Raw genomic sequence first — 13,226 nt, 5'->3', positions numbered from 1 at the left:
TCAACAAAAATATAAACACAACACTTTTGGTTTTGCTCCCATTTTGTATGAGATGAACTCAAAGATCTAAAACTTTTTCCACATACACAATATCACCATTTCCCTCAAATATTGTTCACAAACCAGTCTAAATCTGTGATAGTGAGCACTTCTCCTTTGCTGAGATAATCCATCCCACCTCACAGGTGTGCCATATCAAGATGCTGATTAGACACCATGATTAGTGCACAGGTGTGCCTTAGACTGCCCACAATAAAAGGCCACTCTGAAAGGTGCAGTTTTGTTTTTTTGGGGAGGATACCAGTCAGTATCTGGTGTGACCACCATTTGCCTCATGCAGTGCAACACATCTCCTTCGCATAGAGTTGATCAGGTTGTCAATTGTGGCCTGTGGAATGTTGGTCCACTCCTCTTCAATGGCTGTGCGAAGTTGCTGGACATTGGCAGGAACTGGTACACGCTGTCGTATACGCCGGTCCAGAGCATCCAAAATCATGCTCAATGGGTGACATGTCCGGTGAGTATGCCGGCCATGCAAGAACTGGGACATTTTCAGCTTCCAAGAATTGTGTACAGATCCTTGCAACATGGGGCTGTGCATTATCCTGCTGCAACATGAGGTGATGTTTTTGGATGTATGGCACAACAATGGGCCTCAGGATCTCTTCACGGTATCTCTGTGCATTCAAAATGCCATCAATAAAATGCACCTGTGTTCTTCGTCCATAACAGACGCCTGCCCATACCATAACCCCACCGCCACCATGGGCCACTCGATCCACAACACTGACATCAGAAAACCGCTCACCCACATGATGCCACACACGCTGTCTGCCATCTGCCCTGAACAGTGTGAACTGGGATTCATCAGTGAAGAGAACACCTCTCCAACGTGCCAAACGTCAGCGAATGTGAGCATTTGCCCACTCAAGTCGGTTATGACGAAGAACTGGAGTCAGGTCAAGACCCCGATGAGGACGACGAGCATGCAGATGAGCTTACCTGAGATGGTTTCTGACAGTTTGTGCAGAAATTCTTTGGTTATGCAAACCGATTGTTTTAGCAGCTGTCCGAGTGGCTGGTCTCAGACGATCTTGGAGGTGAACATGCTGGATGTGGAGGTCCTGGGCTGGTGTGGTTACACGTGGTCTGCGGTTGTGAAGCTGGTTGGATGTACTGCCAAATTCTCTGAAACGCCTTTGGAGACGGCTTATGGTAGAGAAATGAACATTCAATACACGAACAACAGCTCTGGTTGACATTCCTGCTGTCAGCAAGCCAATTGCACGCTCCCTCAAATCTTGCGACATCTGTGGCATTGTGCTGTGTGATAAAACTGCACCTTTCAGAGTGGCCTTTTATTGTGGGCAGTCTAAGGCACACCTGTGCACTAATCATGATGTCTAATCAGCATCTTGATATGGCACACCTGTGAGGTGGAATGGATTATCTCAGCAAAGAAGTGCTCACTATCACAGATTTAGACTGGTTTGTGAACAATATTTGAGGGAAATGGTGATATTGTGTATGTGGAAAAAGTTTTAGATCTTTGAGTTCATCTCACACAAAATGGGAGCAAATCCAAAAGTGTTGCGTTTATATTTTTGCTGAGTGTAAATGGGTATCAAGAGAGCACAAGCAGTGAGTTCTAAATGAAAAAGAAAAATAAGACACTTTTACCTAACCTACAATTGTACAACATTGTCCTTCACTCATTTTATGACTTCATACAACAAAAAACTGCTAACATTAAATTAAGAGACTTTTTTAAAACCGCAGAATTTACCATAAGACCAACAGTTTAAATAAACCAGTATGGCCATACCACTGAAGTGTTGATGATTTGAAAAAGTAAGTCAGTGTCATGTTTTTATGATTACGCTGAGCCTGAATGACTCCCGTATATTAATTTCTTAAACAAATTTTTTAAAATGAGGCAACCGTCAAAGGTAAGATGAGCCTTCAGCGGCTCGAGTGCAAACAATGATTGTATGATGATGATGTAAAATTCCCAAGTACCATCTCTGCACAAAATGTTTTCTGAAATCCATTTTCTATTTCTTAAGTTACACACACAGACAGAAAGGTAATTACACAACTGCTGACTTCCGGTTGGTTGACAAATGTTAAGAAGTTCTGCTCCACAGTTAACAGAATGCTTTCTGCCTGTTATACAAAAATAATAAAAGTCAAACCCTTACATTTCTGAATTTTGTAGATTTTTGCCGTTCTGTCCAACTTCCAACATACTTTGTGAAAATCAGCTCAGTTGTTCAACAATCTTACTAAAAATACGCCAACTTGCAAAAAGTATTGACAATTTACAGAAATACGAAACATAAAATACTAATGTTTAATGAATGATTAACTTTCATTTGAAATACATTTTACATGAAGAACATTACGTTGGGAATAATGATGAAGCTCCTATAAACATGTGACATGAGACATTGGTCTGATTGGTCTGCAACATTTCAGTCACCCGTCTGACTTTAAATCAAATCAGAATACAAGGGTGCAATTCCTGCACAATGGAGTATAAAGTGCAAAGTTGTTAATATATGATATAAACAAGACAGCAGAGTTAAGATTATCTTCTTCCCAAAAGCCAGAGTTCACTCATAGATTAGCAAAAGCCATTTATGACAGTTGTTTTTACATGCAAACGTGCAGTAAAATCATTAAACAGAAGTGAGTGTTGTGTGTGTGGAAAATGTTGTGCTGAAAGATAAGAAACATCGCCCAAAAGTCACCATACACTGATAAGTTTTTTTTTTTTTTATGTATAAATAAACTTGTGAATAATACATTAAGCAGGCTGACTGTCAGGGAAATCTTATAAAATTTCCCATAGAGATGGCATCACGTTAACGTGATTTAGTGTTATTCGGTAATTAAATGGATAGCAAAAGTAGAAAATGGCTACTTCAGCTACACAAACAACTACAACAGACACATCATGTGATTGTACAATACAGATATAATAAAATGCTACAACTAAAACAAACAAAATCAACAATAATCCATGCACTTTTGTTTAGCGGATGTCTAACGTTGATTTTTACCTGTTAATTATAATCAGGAGTGAAGCGATCTGGATCAAATCCCTAAATATGCATTCAAATTGTTGACTACCTTCGACTACTCTCACTACTGCAACACAAGGCCAATTTCTGAAACGGAACATCCGCTCAGTGTAAACAGATTTATCATTGTGGTAAAGATTGTTATTAAAAACAACAACAAAAAAATTCTGTCAGAGTCCAACAGTCAAATGCAGCACTATTAGAAGAGTTCCACCTTAAAATCTTTCCATAACACGTGGAATTACTTAATGTGAAGACATAATTTAAAGTAATACTTTACACCTTTAAAGTGTTGACTTTAACTCTGCAGTAAAGCACGATATATGTGAGCTCTTTAAAGGATATGGCCATACATTCTTATTATTTTTAAACTCTGGCTCTACTTTAGATAGTACAGGTTGTATCACCACCCACATACATTATACGAACACACGTCTCAGCTTAAATATTTCCTATGGAAATCAAATGGATGTTGTTTTGATAATCAGCGGGACTGAAGAATGGACAGTTTAGGAGATGGCACAGCCTGTGTCCTTCTGAGGCTTCAGATCTGGTTCCTTCATCAGCTTCACTTCCTGGTCCTTCGGTTTACCCTAAAGTCAAAGAACCAAACAAACTGGACCTGAGCACAAACACATAGTATAATCGCACTAAAGTGTCTTCGACTCGGGTACCTTGTCACTTTTGGCTCCTTTGGTGAGGTCAAAGGTGGCGTAAACTTCAGGAGTGCACTGGTCGCTGAGCGGCGGCAGCTCAAAGGAGACGGGCTCAGCCAGGCCGTAACTCGCCTTCAGCTCCAGCAGCGGAGCTTCAGCAGGAACCTTATGGAAGTATCTGAGGAGGACACCCAAAACGTAACAAGTGAGCTTTTGATCTTGTTCATTCACAGCTACAGCTATGTAAAGAGTTCAGCTTTGCTCCCAAACAACAACGGTGCAAATGAAAGGTGGCATGCAGACAGTGTCTGCGTGGACTCATGTGTCTCACATGAAGCCATTTTCTCTCTGGCACTTCTCCAGCGTGTTCTTAATCAGGGCGCCCAGCTTCAGGAAGAAGAGCTGTTCTGACGGTTTGGCCGTGGTGCCGGGGCCTTTGGTCTGACGATACTCTTTACACAGCTCCTCGGCGCGGGCGTAACCTAAACATTAACACAAGCCGCACATTAGTACTCAACCCTACCGCTCGCCAAAATAAAAAAAAGAAAAGTTCAATAAACATTTGCTGATTAAGACACACAGGTGAAGCTTAAACATGTCAACCAACACACACTGTGTCTACAAAACAACAACACTTTAGAGGTCAAAGACACACTGAGGATGATGTGTACGCACACTTTTCTGCTTCCTGGAGAGATCTTATAGCCTCGCCGCACTTATCGCTCGCCAGCAGCGTCTGGCCGTGATAGCAGTATGCCTGCAGCCACAATCAATAACAAAGAAGAGATGCATTATAAACAGCATCACAGGCCCGTGTGATTTTAATTCTGTGTCTGTGTGAAGGTGAGATACATTTCAGCTTTATGCAGCAAACGATTGGAGAAGTGTACTTACATATGCCATGTAAAAATGCTGCTTCAGCTGAAGATACTTCCTCCACTTGCTGCTGTACTCTGGGTCCAAAGTGTTCAATGTGTGGTCTGCATAAACACACATATCTTTAAAGCAACAGCGGCACACAGTGGCCACAAATAGTATTACATGATCAGGCAAAACATGGAGTCTATCATTTGATGTTTTTTTTTTTCCAAATTATAATTAGGAAATTAACAGCAGCAAAGAATTTGCAAGTCAAACAGTGATGTTTACATCCACAGCAATGAGGGCGTGGAACACTCCAGAGGCATACATGAACGATCTGAATACAGAATATGCAAATGCTTTTTTTCTATAAACTGTGATTTGTGAATGAGGACGACAAGGCATCGTGCAGTTAGCTTTAGCATTAGCTGTTGGTCACTGACTCAATATCATACAATTTTAAATGTGATTTCTTTGTCACAAGTCTGACTTTAAATACAACTTATAAATAAATAACTACATAAAATTACCACCTACGAATGCTCATTATTAAAGCCTGAATCTTTGTCCTGCTGATTTGACCGATATATAAACGTAATGACGGCGGCTGTCATTCAGATATTTTTTTTTAAAACCACACATCACTGACCTGCTTTTTGATAGAAGTTTGACGTCTCAAAAGACAAAGCAGCAATGATTGTCGCATTGTGCTTCAGCTCGATTGCGCGGGCAATCGTCACTACGGAAACACAAAAACACAGACAAGGTCAAAATCAGAAAAATACACAAATAACTAAAATGTCATGCTGATTATTCAGCTTTTCACATCAGCATCTATCTCACTCTGTTACAGCTCATTTGAGAAAACAGACTGATCTTTACACGTATGACTACTGAAAGATCGAATGCAGCATTCAGTAACGTGCAGCCACCTTCTTGTGCCTCCGCTTGGCACTGGATGATGTAAGTATCAGTCACTCTGGGCTCCAGGTCTCTGCCCTTTTCGGCAGGAGTAATGAGCCGAGGGATGTGGACCTCCTGCAGGAAACATGGCGGAGTGTGCATGTTAATGCATTCATCATTCATGTGTTCATTCCATTACACCTGAAAATATGGGCGTGGATAAATCGAGCCGAGGCTCGTGAGCAGCGTAAAGGCGCACACAATGTGCAGTCGTTAACGGCAACATGTTCGTCTGCAGGTAAACACTCAGGTCAATTCATTAAGACGAGACTCATTTTAACAGATCTGTGATGAGTCAGTGTGTACCATTTGGAAAGTTGTCATTAATGCATTTAAAGCTATTCAACTAGCATGATTTCTGACACAAGCTGTGTACCAAATTGTCGCTGCAAACACTTATGATGTGTGTACATATACGTCAGTGTTCACAGCCCGGCAGGGGGAGGGGGGTGAACCACAGCACCGACAATCTGTTCCTGCTGTACACAAGTAATTTTTGAAGATGATGTGTTTGTAGCTGCAGCTCACCTTGAGATTTTTAAATAAGCCTGCAGCAACCTTCAGGCTCCGGTGAACATCTTTTGCGTCCGGCTCTGTTATGCTAAAGGATGAGAAAACACAGACTTAAAGGATTCATAATGTTAAAGAAAAAAATCCTGATTATCTGATCATTACTGCTAATTATAGTGTACTTCTTCAAGTCACACAATTCTATGTGCACATGTAGAAATATCTCTGTTTCATGAGATAAATGTTGAAACAAATCAACATTTAGACTTGTGTGACACATGTAGGTCCATATCAGAGTTCCAGCTTGCTCTGTGCTATGCTCGGTGGAGGACAGCTGGAGGGTTGTATCTTGATGACCAACAGCGAACAGTCTAAAGTGCAAAGAGGGAGTGAATTTGGAACATGTCCAGGTCGACTCTACTATTCATACCGCATGTAATCTCACCAAAAAGTAAAGTGCAGGCGGCAAAGGGGTTATATTTGACCACTTCAATTCATCACAGGCGTGTTTTTGGTGTGAATTAAACCAATCAGATTGTTGTCTTTCACTGCCTTTAAGAAGCAGGTGAGCGAGTGAGAGGTTTTCTGATGAGTTAATGGATCTGTGCACGAGTGAAAAAATGTGAGCTGAAAGCAGCCAACACAGCGCCCTCTGGTGAACCACTGAAGCAGTATTTTTTCCCCCATTTATTTAATCGTTTTCCAATTCAGTTCCCTTGTGTAAATGCATGAACATACACACATCTGAACACTGCACATCAATACGAGAAATACAACATGCTCAACTGCAGACCAGGTTTTGTGTTGGTCTATGGTGCAAACACTGTCTGCTTCCTCACAATACCAATATATGTGCACTGCACCTGACCAAACCACATTTTAAGGCCAGCACATGCCTCAGTGCAGCTCATGACCTTGTGATGGAGGAAGCACCACAAATGCACCGATTATTCAAATAATGTGGACATGAGCAATGACACGAGAGCTGCGCTGTGTGCTGCTCTGCCCCCAGGTTTGGATGACATCACTCTTGCACCTCCTCCCATCAGAGAAGCAATACAGCAGGAACAGGATGTGAAAATCATCTCCCCTCAGTGTTTGTGACCTATAAAAGTCAGTATGTTTCTGGGACACCTGGTGAGCTACATCAGGTTACTGAAAAGGGGGAAGTATGACACCTGTAAACCAAGCCAATACATAAGTTTGTAGTAAAAAAAAAAAAAAAAAACATTTTTAGCCCAGCATCCAACCGTATAAGACCACAGAAGTAAGAATCTATATCAATGATAAGTGAATATAAAACAGAGAAAATAAACACATACTTTTCCTTTCCCGCTAATCTGGAGGCAAACTTTGTGTACCAGATGGCTACGTTAAAGGCCATAGAGACCAGTTCAAAGACTGCATCCTGCTGGGCGCTGAAAGAGAGACAAAGGGTTCAGAAAAAGTCAGCGTTTAAAAAACTAACAAATAAAACACCACAGTGAGAAATTATCACTTATCACATAAGACCATTTGGTGAAATTTTTCTTTTCGTCTTTAATATCTAAGTTCAGATTTACAAAAGCAGATATGTGATGATGCATTTAGGGCATTTTAACCAGTTGTTCCCAGATGACACCTATAATACAACATTTTGTTCTTTGTGAACCACAAAATTACATTTAGCGTTTTCAGATGCCTGTAAAAACTAATATGGACACATTTACATATATTGACTGCAGTTTTAGATTCAGCTAGCTTTGTCTGCACACTCACTTTCGACAGCACTCCATCATATATACCAGTCGTTGAGAGTTCTTTGTATCTGTATTGTATTTTTTTTTTGGGGGGGGGGGGGGGTAAAATTAATGAATGGTTCTTTTGTAAAATGTGGCTTCTTGGTGAACACTTCAAATGAGTGCTGCTTTCTCAACAAAAAAATAAATAAAACCATAAAAGCAGACATGGAAGAGCAATCTCTTCTCTTCTACAGACCTTCAAAACCTTCAGATCTAAACTGGAGTTTACACCTGCTTTCTGAAAATCAGGCACCTACAACAAAATCTGCCTCAGTTTATCCCAGAACCAGAAAATCTCAGTCATCAGATGGTATACCATCTTTAAGATATCAAATGTGTGTAGTACATTCCAAAGCTGATGTTTTTAAAATTTAAAAGAAAACCTGAGAATGGAAGTAGTCAGTTCATACCTCGGCGTGTTTCCTTGTAAGGTGTCAGTCCACTTGAAGTTCTGGATGAACCTCATCTTGTTCTCCTGTGTGGTTCCATCCAAGGGCACGATGAAGCCTATTGTATCGTGAATCAAGATTTTCAAACAGCAGCAGCTTTGTGAGTGGTAAATCAAAAACGACTTAAATGAATATCATGTTACAAGCTAAAAAAGAGGGCGAAACAAAGTAAGCAACAAATGAAATTCAGTGTGCCATGATTAACTGTACAAATGCACAAGACTGTGAGAATTAAATATTTATTTTTTTAAATAAACCTGAAGGAAATAAAAACAATAAGAAGTTAAAAAATAATTACTCAATTATTAATAATACCTTGTAACAGAGAAAAGTATGCATCTGTAGCATTTTTCATGACCTCAGGTTTACAGGTGATGTCTGTGAACATATCCAGCAGTCTAGCCCTGGTTGTCCTCAGGTCACTAAAACAAACAGCAATCAGATCTTCTTTCAGTATAGCTGAGGCAGTACACTATATTGTGTTGAGGTCACCATAATGTCAAAGGGGATTTTCATCATTCCATGATGAACATTTTCATGTTGGAAACACTATTTCATTTGTAGATTATGCATTAAGGATAATATTCACTACATTGATGATCAGAATATTAAAGGCAAATACTATTAATTTCCTATTAACTGTTGCAGAATTGTTTTGGTAGAAGGATAATAAAGCTCATTTCCACATCCTTGTCCAACTAGACTACAAATATTTACATATACCAGCTTCCACAGGTCCCCATAGATAGATGCTTCAAGAATGAAGAAAAGACAAAAAGTCTGAAAAGCCAAACAATTTCTAATCTAAAATGTTACCTGCCTGTGTCCTTGTACAAGACACATCATCTACATTGCCTTAGCCCATCCAGGTGTAAATGGGGACCTGTGTTGGCTGGGAAAGTACTGGCATCCTGTCCTTTACTTCCTCTTAAAGCTATCCTGTGCAGAATGAATTTTACTTACAATTTTTTAAATTCAGATTTTATGTCACCATAAAATAATAATAATAATAGTACAAACAAATTATAGCTGGAGGCCCATGTTAAATATTGTTGCCGAAAGTCCACAATTTTATGACTGTGTGTGTGGAAGCATCCCAACTATAAACACAATTCAAGCTGGAAATATTTGTTAAATTCATAACAGAAAAAAATAAGTCATGGCTTGATTGTTGTGTAAAACTCACCCATGGACTGGTCTGTGCACTGTAGTAATTAGAGCAAAAGATACCCTTCTCGGAAAGGTGCAGAGGCATTTCTTAGAGACTGGATTTTTATTTATTTCTTTTTAAAATTTACACCATCTGTTTCTACATTTAACTAATGTTTGGCTACAAACATTAATATCCATTTTAACACACATACTGGCATATTAACTTGCTGAAACAGCATGTAATATGACTCCTTTAAACAACTCATCCTTTTGTAGGTGTTGTGAGAAACATATGGAATGTACATTACAGCAATATAATTCTTCACTTATAGAACTATTAATAATGTTTTGGGAAGTGTAATTGATCAGTTTAAAACATTTTGAAATCACCAAAAGCCTTCAAATCATTCCTGCTATTCCCAATGATAAAAGGTTAGAAAACAAGCATTATTAAAACCAGAGCACACTTAGTCTGTCCGAACACAGTCAGAGTCCATCCTGATAACAGCGTTTTTAAGATATAATGGGGAGATAAGACTTACTTGCATATCTTATTGGCAGCAGGGCTCCCAGCCACTCCATAGAAATGAAAGGAAACAGGCGCAGTAGCCTTCAGGGGATTCCTGTGGAACCAATGTGTCATCCTGTGGCGTGGACGAGGACACACCTGAAGAATTTAAATCAATAAATTCACTAATAATCTAGTTTGGGATAATCTGACAACAGATCTGAAATGATTATTTAAAAACTGATAAACAGAAAACTAAACTGAGCAATAGAGTAATAACTCAAGTAATTTATGAAGACAAAAACGCCTAATTTTGACTTTTTTCCAGCTCATTTTTGTTGTATTTTCGAGGTAAAGTGGTTTAACCTCTTCAAACATGTTTTTAACTTATTTGTGCTGAATTAAATCAGACCTAAAATAACGTGATTCGACCTGTCGTTAATCTGACAGCATCAGAAGCACCTTGATTTTCTTGTTTCTTCTCATGTGTAATTCCATTAAACATTCTGGGTTTTGTTCTTTTGTTTATGTTTGTGCTAAGGCTAGCGCCTCTGCTAACATACCAAAAACAGTGTAACACATTAGTGCTGTTCATCCAGTAGCTAACTGTAACGTTGCCTTTACATTTTAACGACTTAATGTTGACATACCTATAAATTATATATCTGTGTTGTAAACAAAAGTCCATTACGTAAGCTGTGCTAACAGCTAGTACATGGTTGAACGTAAAATAATTAAATAAACCCGCATCTTAAAAACGATCAACAGGAACCACGTGAATAATAAACTAATGCGGGTCAAAATAAACATAATTAGTTGATATGAATATGAACGATGAAATTGTTTTACCGCTAAATATGTGAGATTTGATCCCTCTCTCGGAAAACCTGACACCCACAGCAAGTTACTTCCGGAAATACAGCAGGGGTGATACTGACCAATAGAAACGTTGCATTCAGGGTACGTCACAAGAAATAAATTAAAAAATAATAAAATAAAATAAATCAGAGCGCGTCGTGGTGTGAATTATTGATTCCAACTTAACTAAACTCAACCTTTATTTCTAAAGCACATTTAAAACGACAGCAGTGGATCAAAATGTTGTACATAATTAAAAAATGGGCACCAAGTTACCCCCAATTAAAAATAACAATAAAATTGCAACAGGCAATAAAATAAATAAAAGACAAAGTAAAATAAAGAGTAAAAAGTAGTAGGAAACTAGAAGCACTCAGAGAGTGCAAACCTCCGCCAAGGCCATGGGGTCACTGACGCCATAACATCTACACGCCGTGGAATCATTGAACCTACAAAAGTCTAACAATGATGTTCGCTCAGTAGTAAAAAAAGTTTCATCTGCTGTGACTGGATAGCATGTATCCTTAGAGCTTGGCATCAGTTTATTGCAACTTGCACCTTTCCCAGAAGCTACTGTCATCTGAGCACTGATATTGATATTGCATGTGCTTATAGACAAAAACAAATAAGAGACAAAATTCAATTTATTATTCAACTAAACTGCAAATATATGAATTTTTAACATTTATGAAACACTTCTCTAAACAAGATAGGGTCACTGACCCGAAAGAGATTCCCTCCTTGGCACAGTGATCTATTTCTTTTTGTCTCTTTCTCTAAAATTGTATATAATAATCATTAGATTATTAATATATAAACAAAAATAAATTTAAGAAATATTACAATTTGAAAACAAATGCACCCGAACGTGATGACAGCTGCAACTGCTTAATGCTAACTTTTAACATTGAAAATGCCATTGTGGTGTGTTTTTTTTGTTTGTTTGTTTGTTTTTTTGCTGGTTGTGACACTTAATTAAACTCACACTGGAATGAAAAAAAAAAAATCTAATTCTCTTCAACTTAAATGATCTAATCCCACAAAACATTATTTTCTATCTGATGACATTTACAGAAATGGCTCTTCAGCTTTTATTACACTGTTGTGTCTGTTGATCAAGAAAAAGGATGTGAGTGGAGCTCTTGAAACAGTCACAGCAGTGGGAGCGGTTACCGACGACGAGATCACGGGGACATGAGGTCAGTGAGGCCAAGGTCACTGGGACATAGGTCATTTGGGCTGAGGTCACTGGAGCAGAGGTCACAGGAACAGAGGGTCCCTGAGGCCAAGTTCAGTGCGGCAGACTGGGGTGACTGGGGCAGAGATTCTATGGCCGAGCTGAGGTCAGGGTCGTGCGGTGACAGTGACCTCCAGCTCTGGTTCTGTGGTGCTTCCTCCATCACAAGGTCATGGAAGCTTCCCCTCTGCCTGCAAAGCAGCGAAGTCCTTTTCCTCCACTGTATTTGCTTGTGTGCTGGAATCCTCCTAGATGGCAGTGTTGAGGCACACAGTGAACATCCAGCAAGCGTCCTGTTGGAGGTCATGCAGGTGCTCTGGGTGATTCAGGCTCAGTGATTGGTGCCAGTGCTGAGCAGCACAGTGTTTTCACATTGTGACATTCGGGATTAAGGCTGTGCTGATAACATCTGATGACTTCATTCTCTAATCAATTTCCAAGGCCTTCCTTTTTTTTGTTTCCACTGAAGGTTGTAACCTTCAGCGAGCTGCAATGAAGCTCAGTCCTGCTGACTCTTTTTATTGTGCACGGGGGCAGTTAAGCAGCTGTTGTTTCCAAACCCAGAGAAGGTGATAAGGATCCAGTTTTAATAGGTTCAGAATCAGGGTTATAACAAAAGACAGCCTGCTTTCACTGATACAGACACTGATGAGCTTTAAGAGTCACTGTCAGGAATTCATACTGACTTTATGGATCAGAGAGTAAATTGAACAAATTATTTTAACTTCAAATGTATCTCTTCTTCATGTGATATGCAAAAATGAAATTAATCCAGTATTTGAAGCTTTATATTTCTGTATAACTGCTTTGTCTTCTTTCCACTGCTCCCATTAGGGGGCGCCACAGCAGATGATCTGTCTCCATCTCCCTCTGTCCTCTTCATCTTCTTCTGTCTCACCAACCACCTGCATGTCCTCCCTCACTCCATGCTTAAATCTCCTTGGCCTCCCTCTTCTCATCCTGCCTGGTGGCTCCATCCACAGCATCCTTCTCCCTACATACCCTGGGTCCCTCCTCTGCACATGTCCACACAATCCCCAAACCTCCCTGCCTGTGCTGTCCCTCTGATGTCCTGGCTGTCCCCAAAGAAAATGTTAGTATCTTTATCAGATCCACTCTACCTGTACTCTCTCCATCGCCTCTTGACCACTTATCATTATTTGGG

General features: G+C 39.6%; 1 protein-coding gene across 2 annotated transcripts; it reads right to left on the bottom strand.

The window, feature by feature from the left end:
• Window positions 1-1,196: 1,196 nt before the first annotated feature.
• On the bottom strand, window positions 1,197-10,885 carry brox (BRO1 domain and CAAX motif containing). 2 transcript variants are annotated; one of them, XM_034161715.1, is made up of 13 exons: window positions 10,001-10,125; window positions 8,622-8,728; window positions 8,268-8,364; window positions 7,399-7,494; window positions 6,095-6,167; window positions 5,536-5,641; window positions 5,253-5,342; window positions 4,637-4,722; window positions 4,418-4,499; window positions 4,074-4,224; window positions 3,761-3,920; window positions 3,593-3,679; window positions 1,197-1,209 (listed from the first exon to the last, which is right to left on the bottom strand). In XM_034161715.1, the coding sequence occupies exons 1-12, from the start codon at window positions 10,099-10,101 to the stop codon at window positions 3,596-3,598; spliced, it is 1,233 nt and encodes a 410-aa protein (XP_034017606.1). In that variant the 5' UTR covers window positions 10,102-10,125; the 3' UTR covers window positions 1,197-1,209; window positions 3,593-3,595. The 2 variants fall into 2 exon arrangements, with proteins under 2 accessions (XP_034017606.1, XP_034017607.1); XM_034161716.1 differs by lacking the exon at window positions 1,197-1,209 and adding an exon at window positions 10,816-10,885 and having other exon boundaries at window positions 2,327-3,679.
• Between the last annotated feature and the right edge of the window lie 2,341 nt (window positions 10,886-13,226).

This window comes from Thalassophryne amazonica, chromosome 21 (genome assembly GCF_902500255.1).
Source record: "Thalassophryne amazonica chromosome 21, fThaAma1.1, whole genome shotgun sequence".
NCBI classification, from domain to species: domain Eukaryota; kingdom Metazoa; phylum Chordata; class Actinopteri; order Batrachoidiformes; family Batrachoididae; genus Thalassophryne; species Thalassophryne amazonica.
Note: the sequence above shows the minus strand (reverse complement) of the source record. Positions and strands in the feature narration are given on the sequence as shown.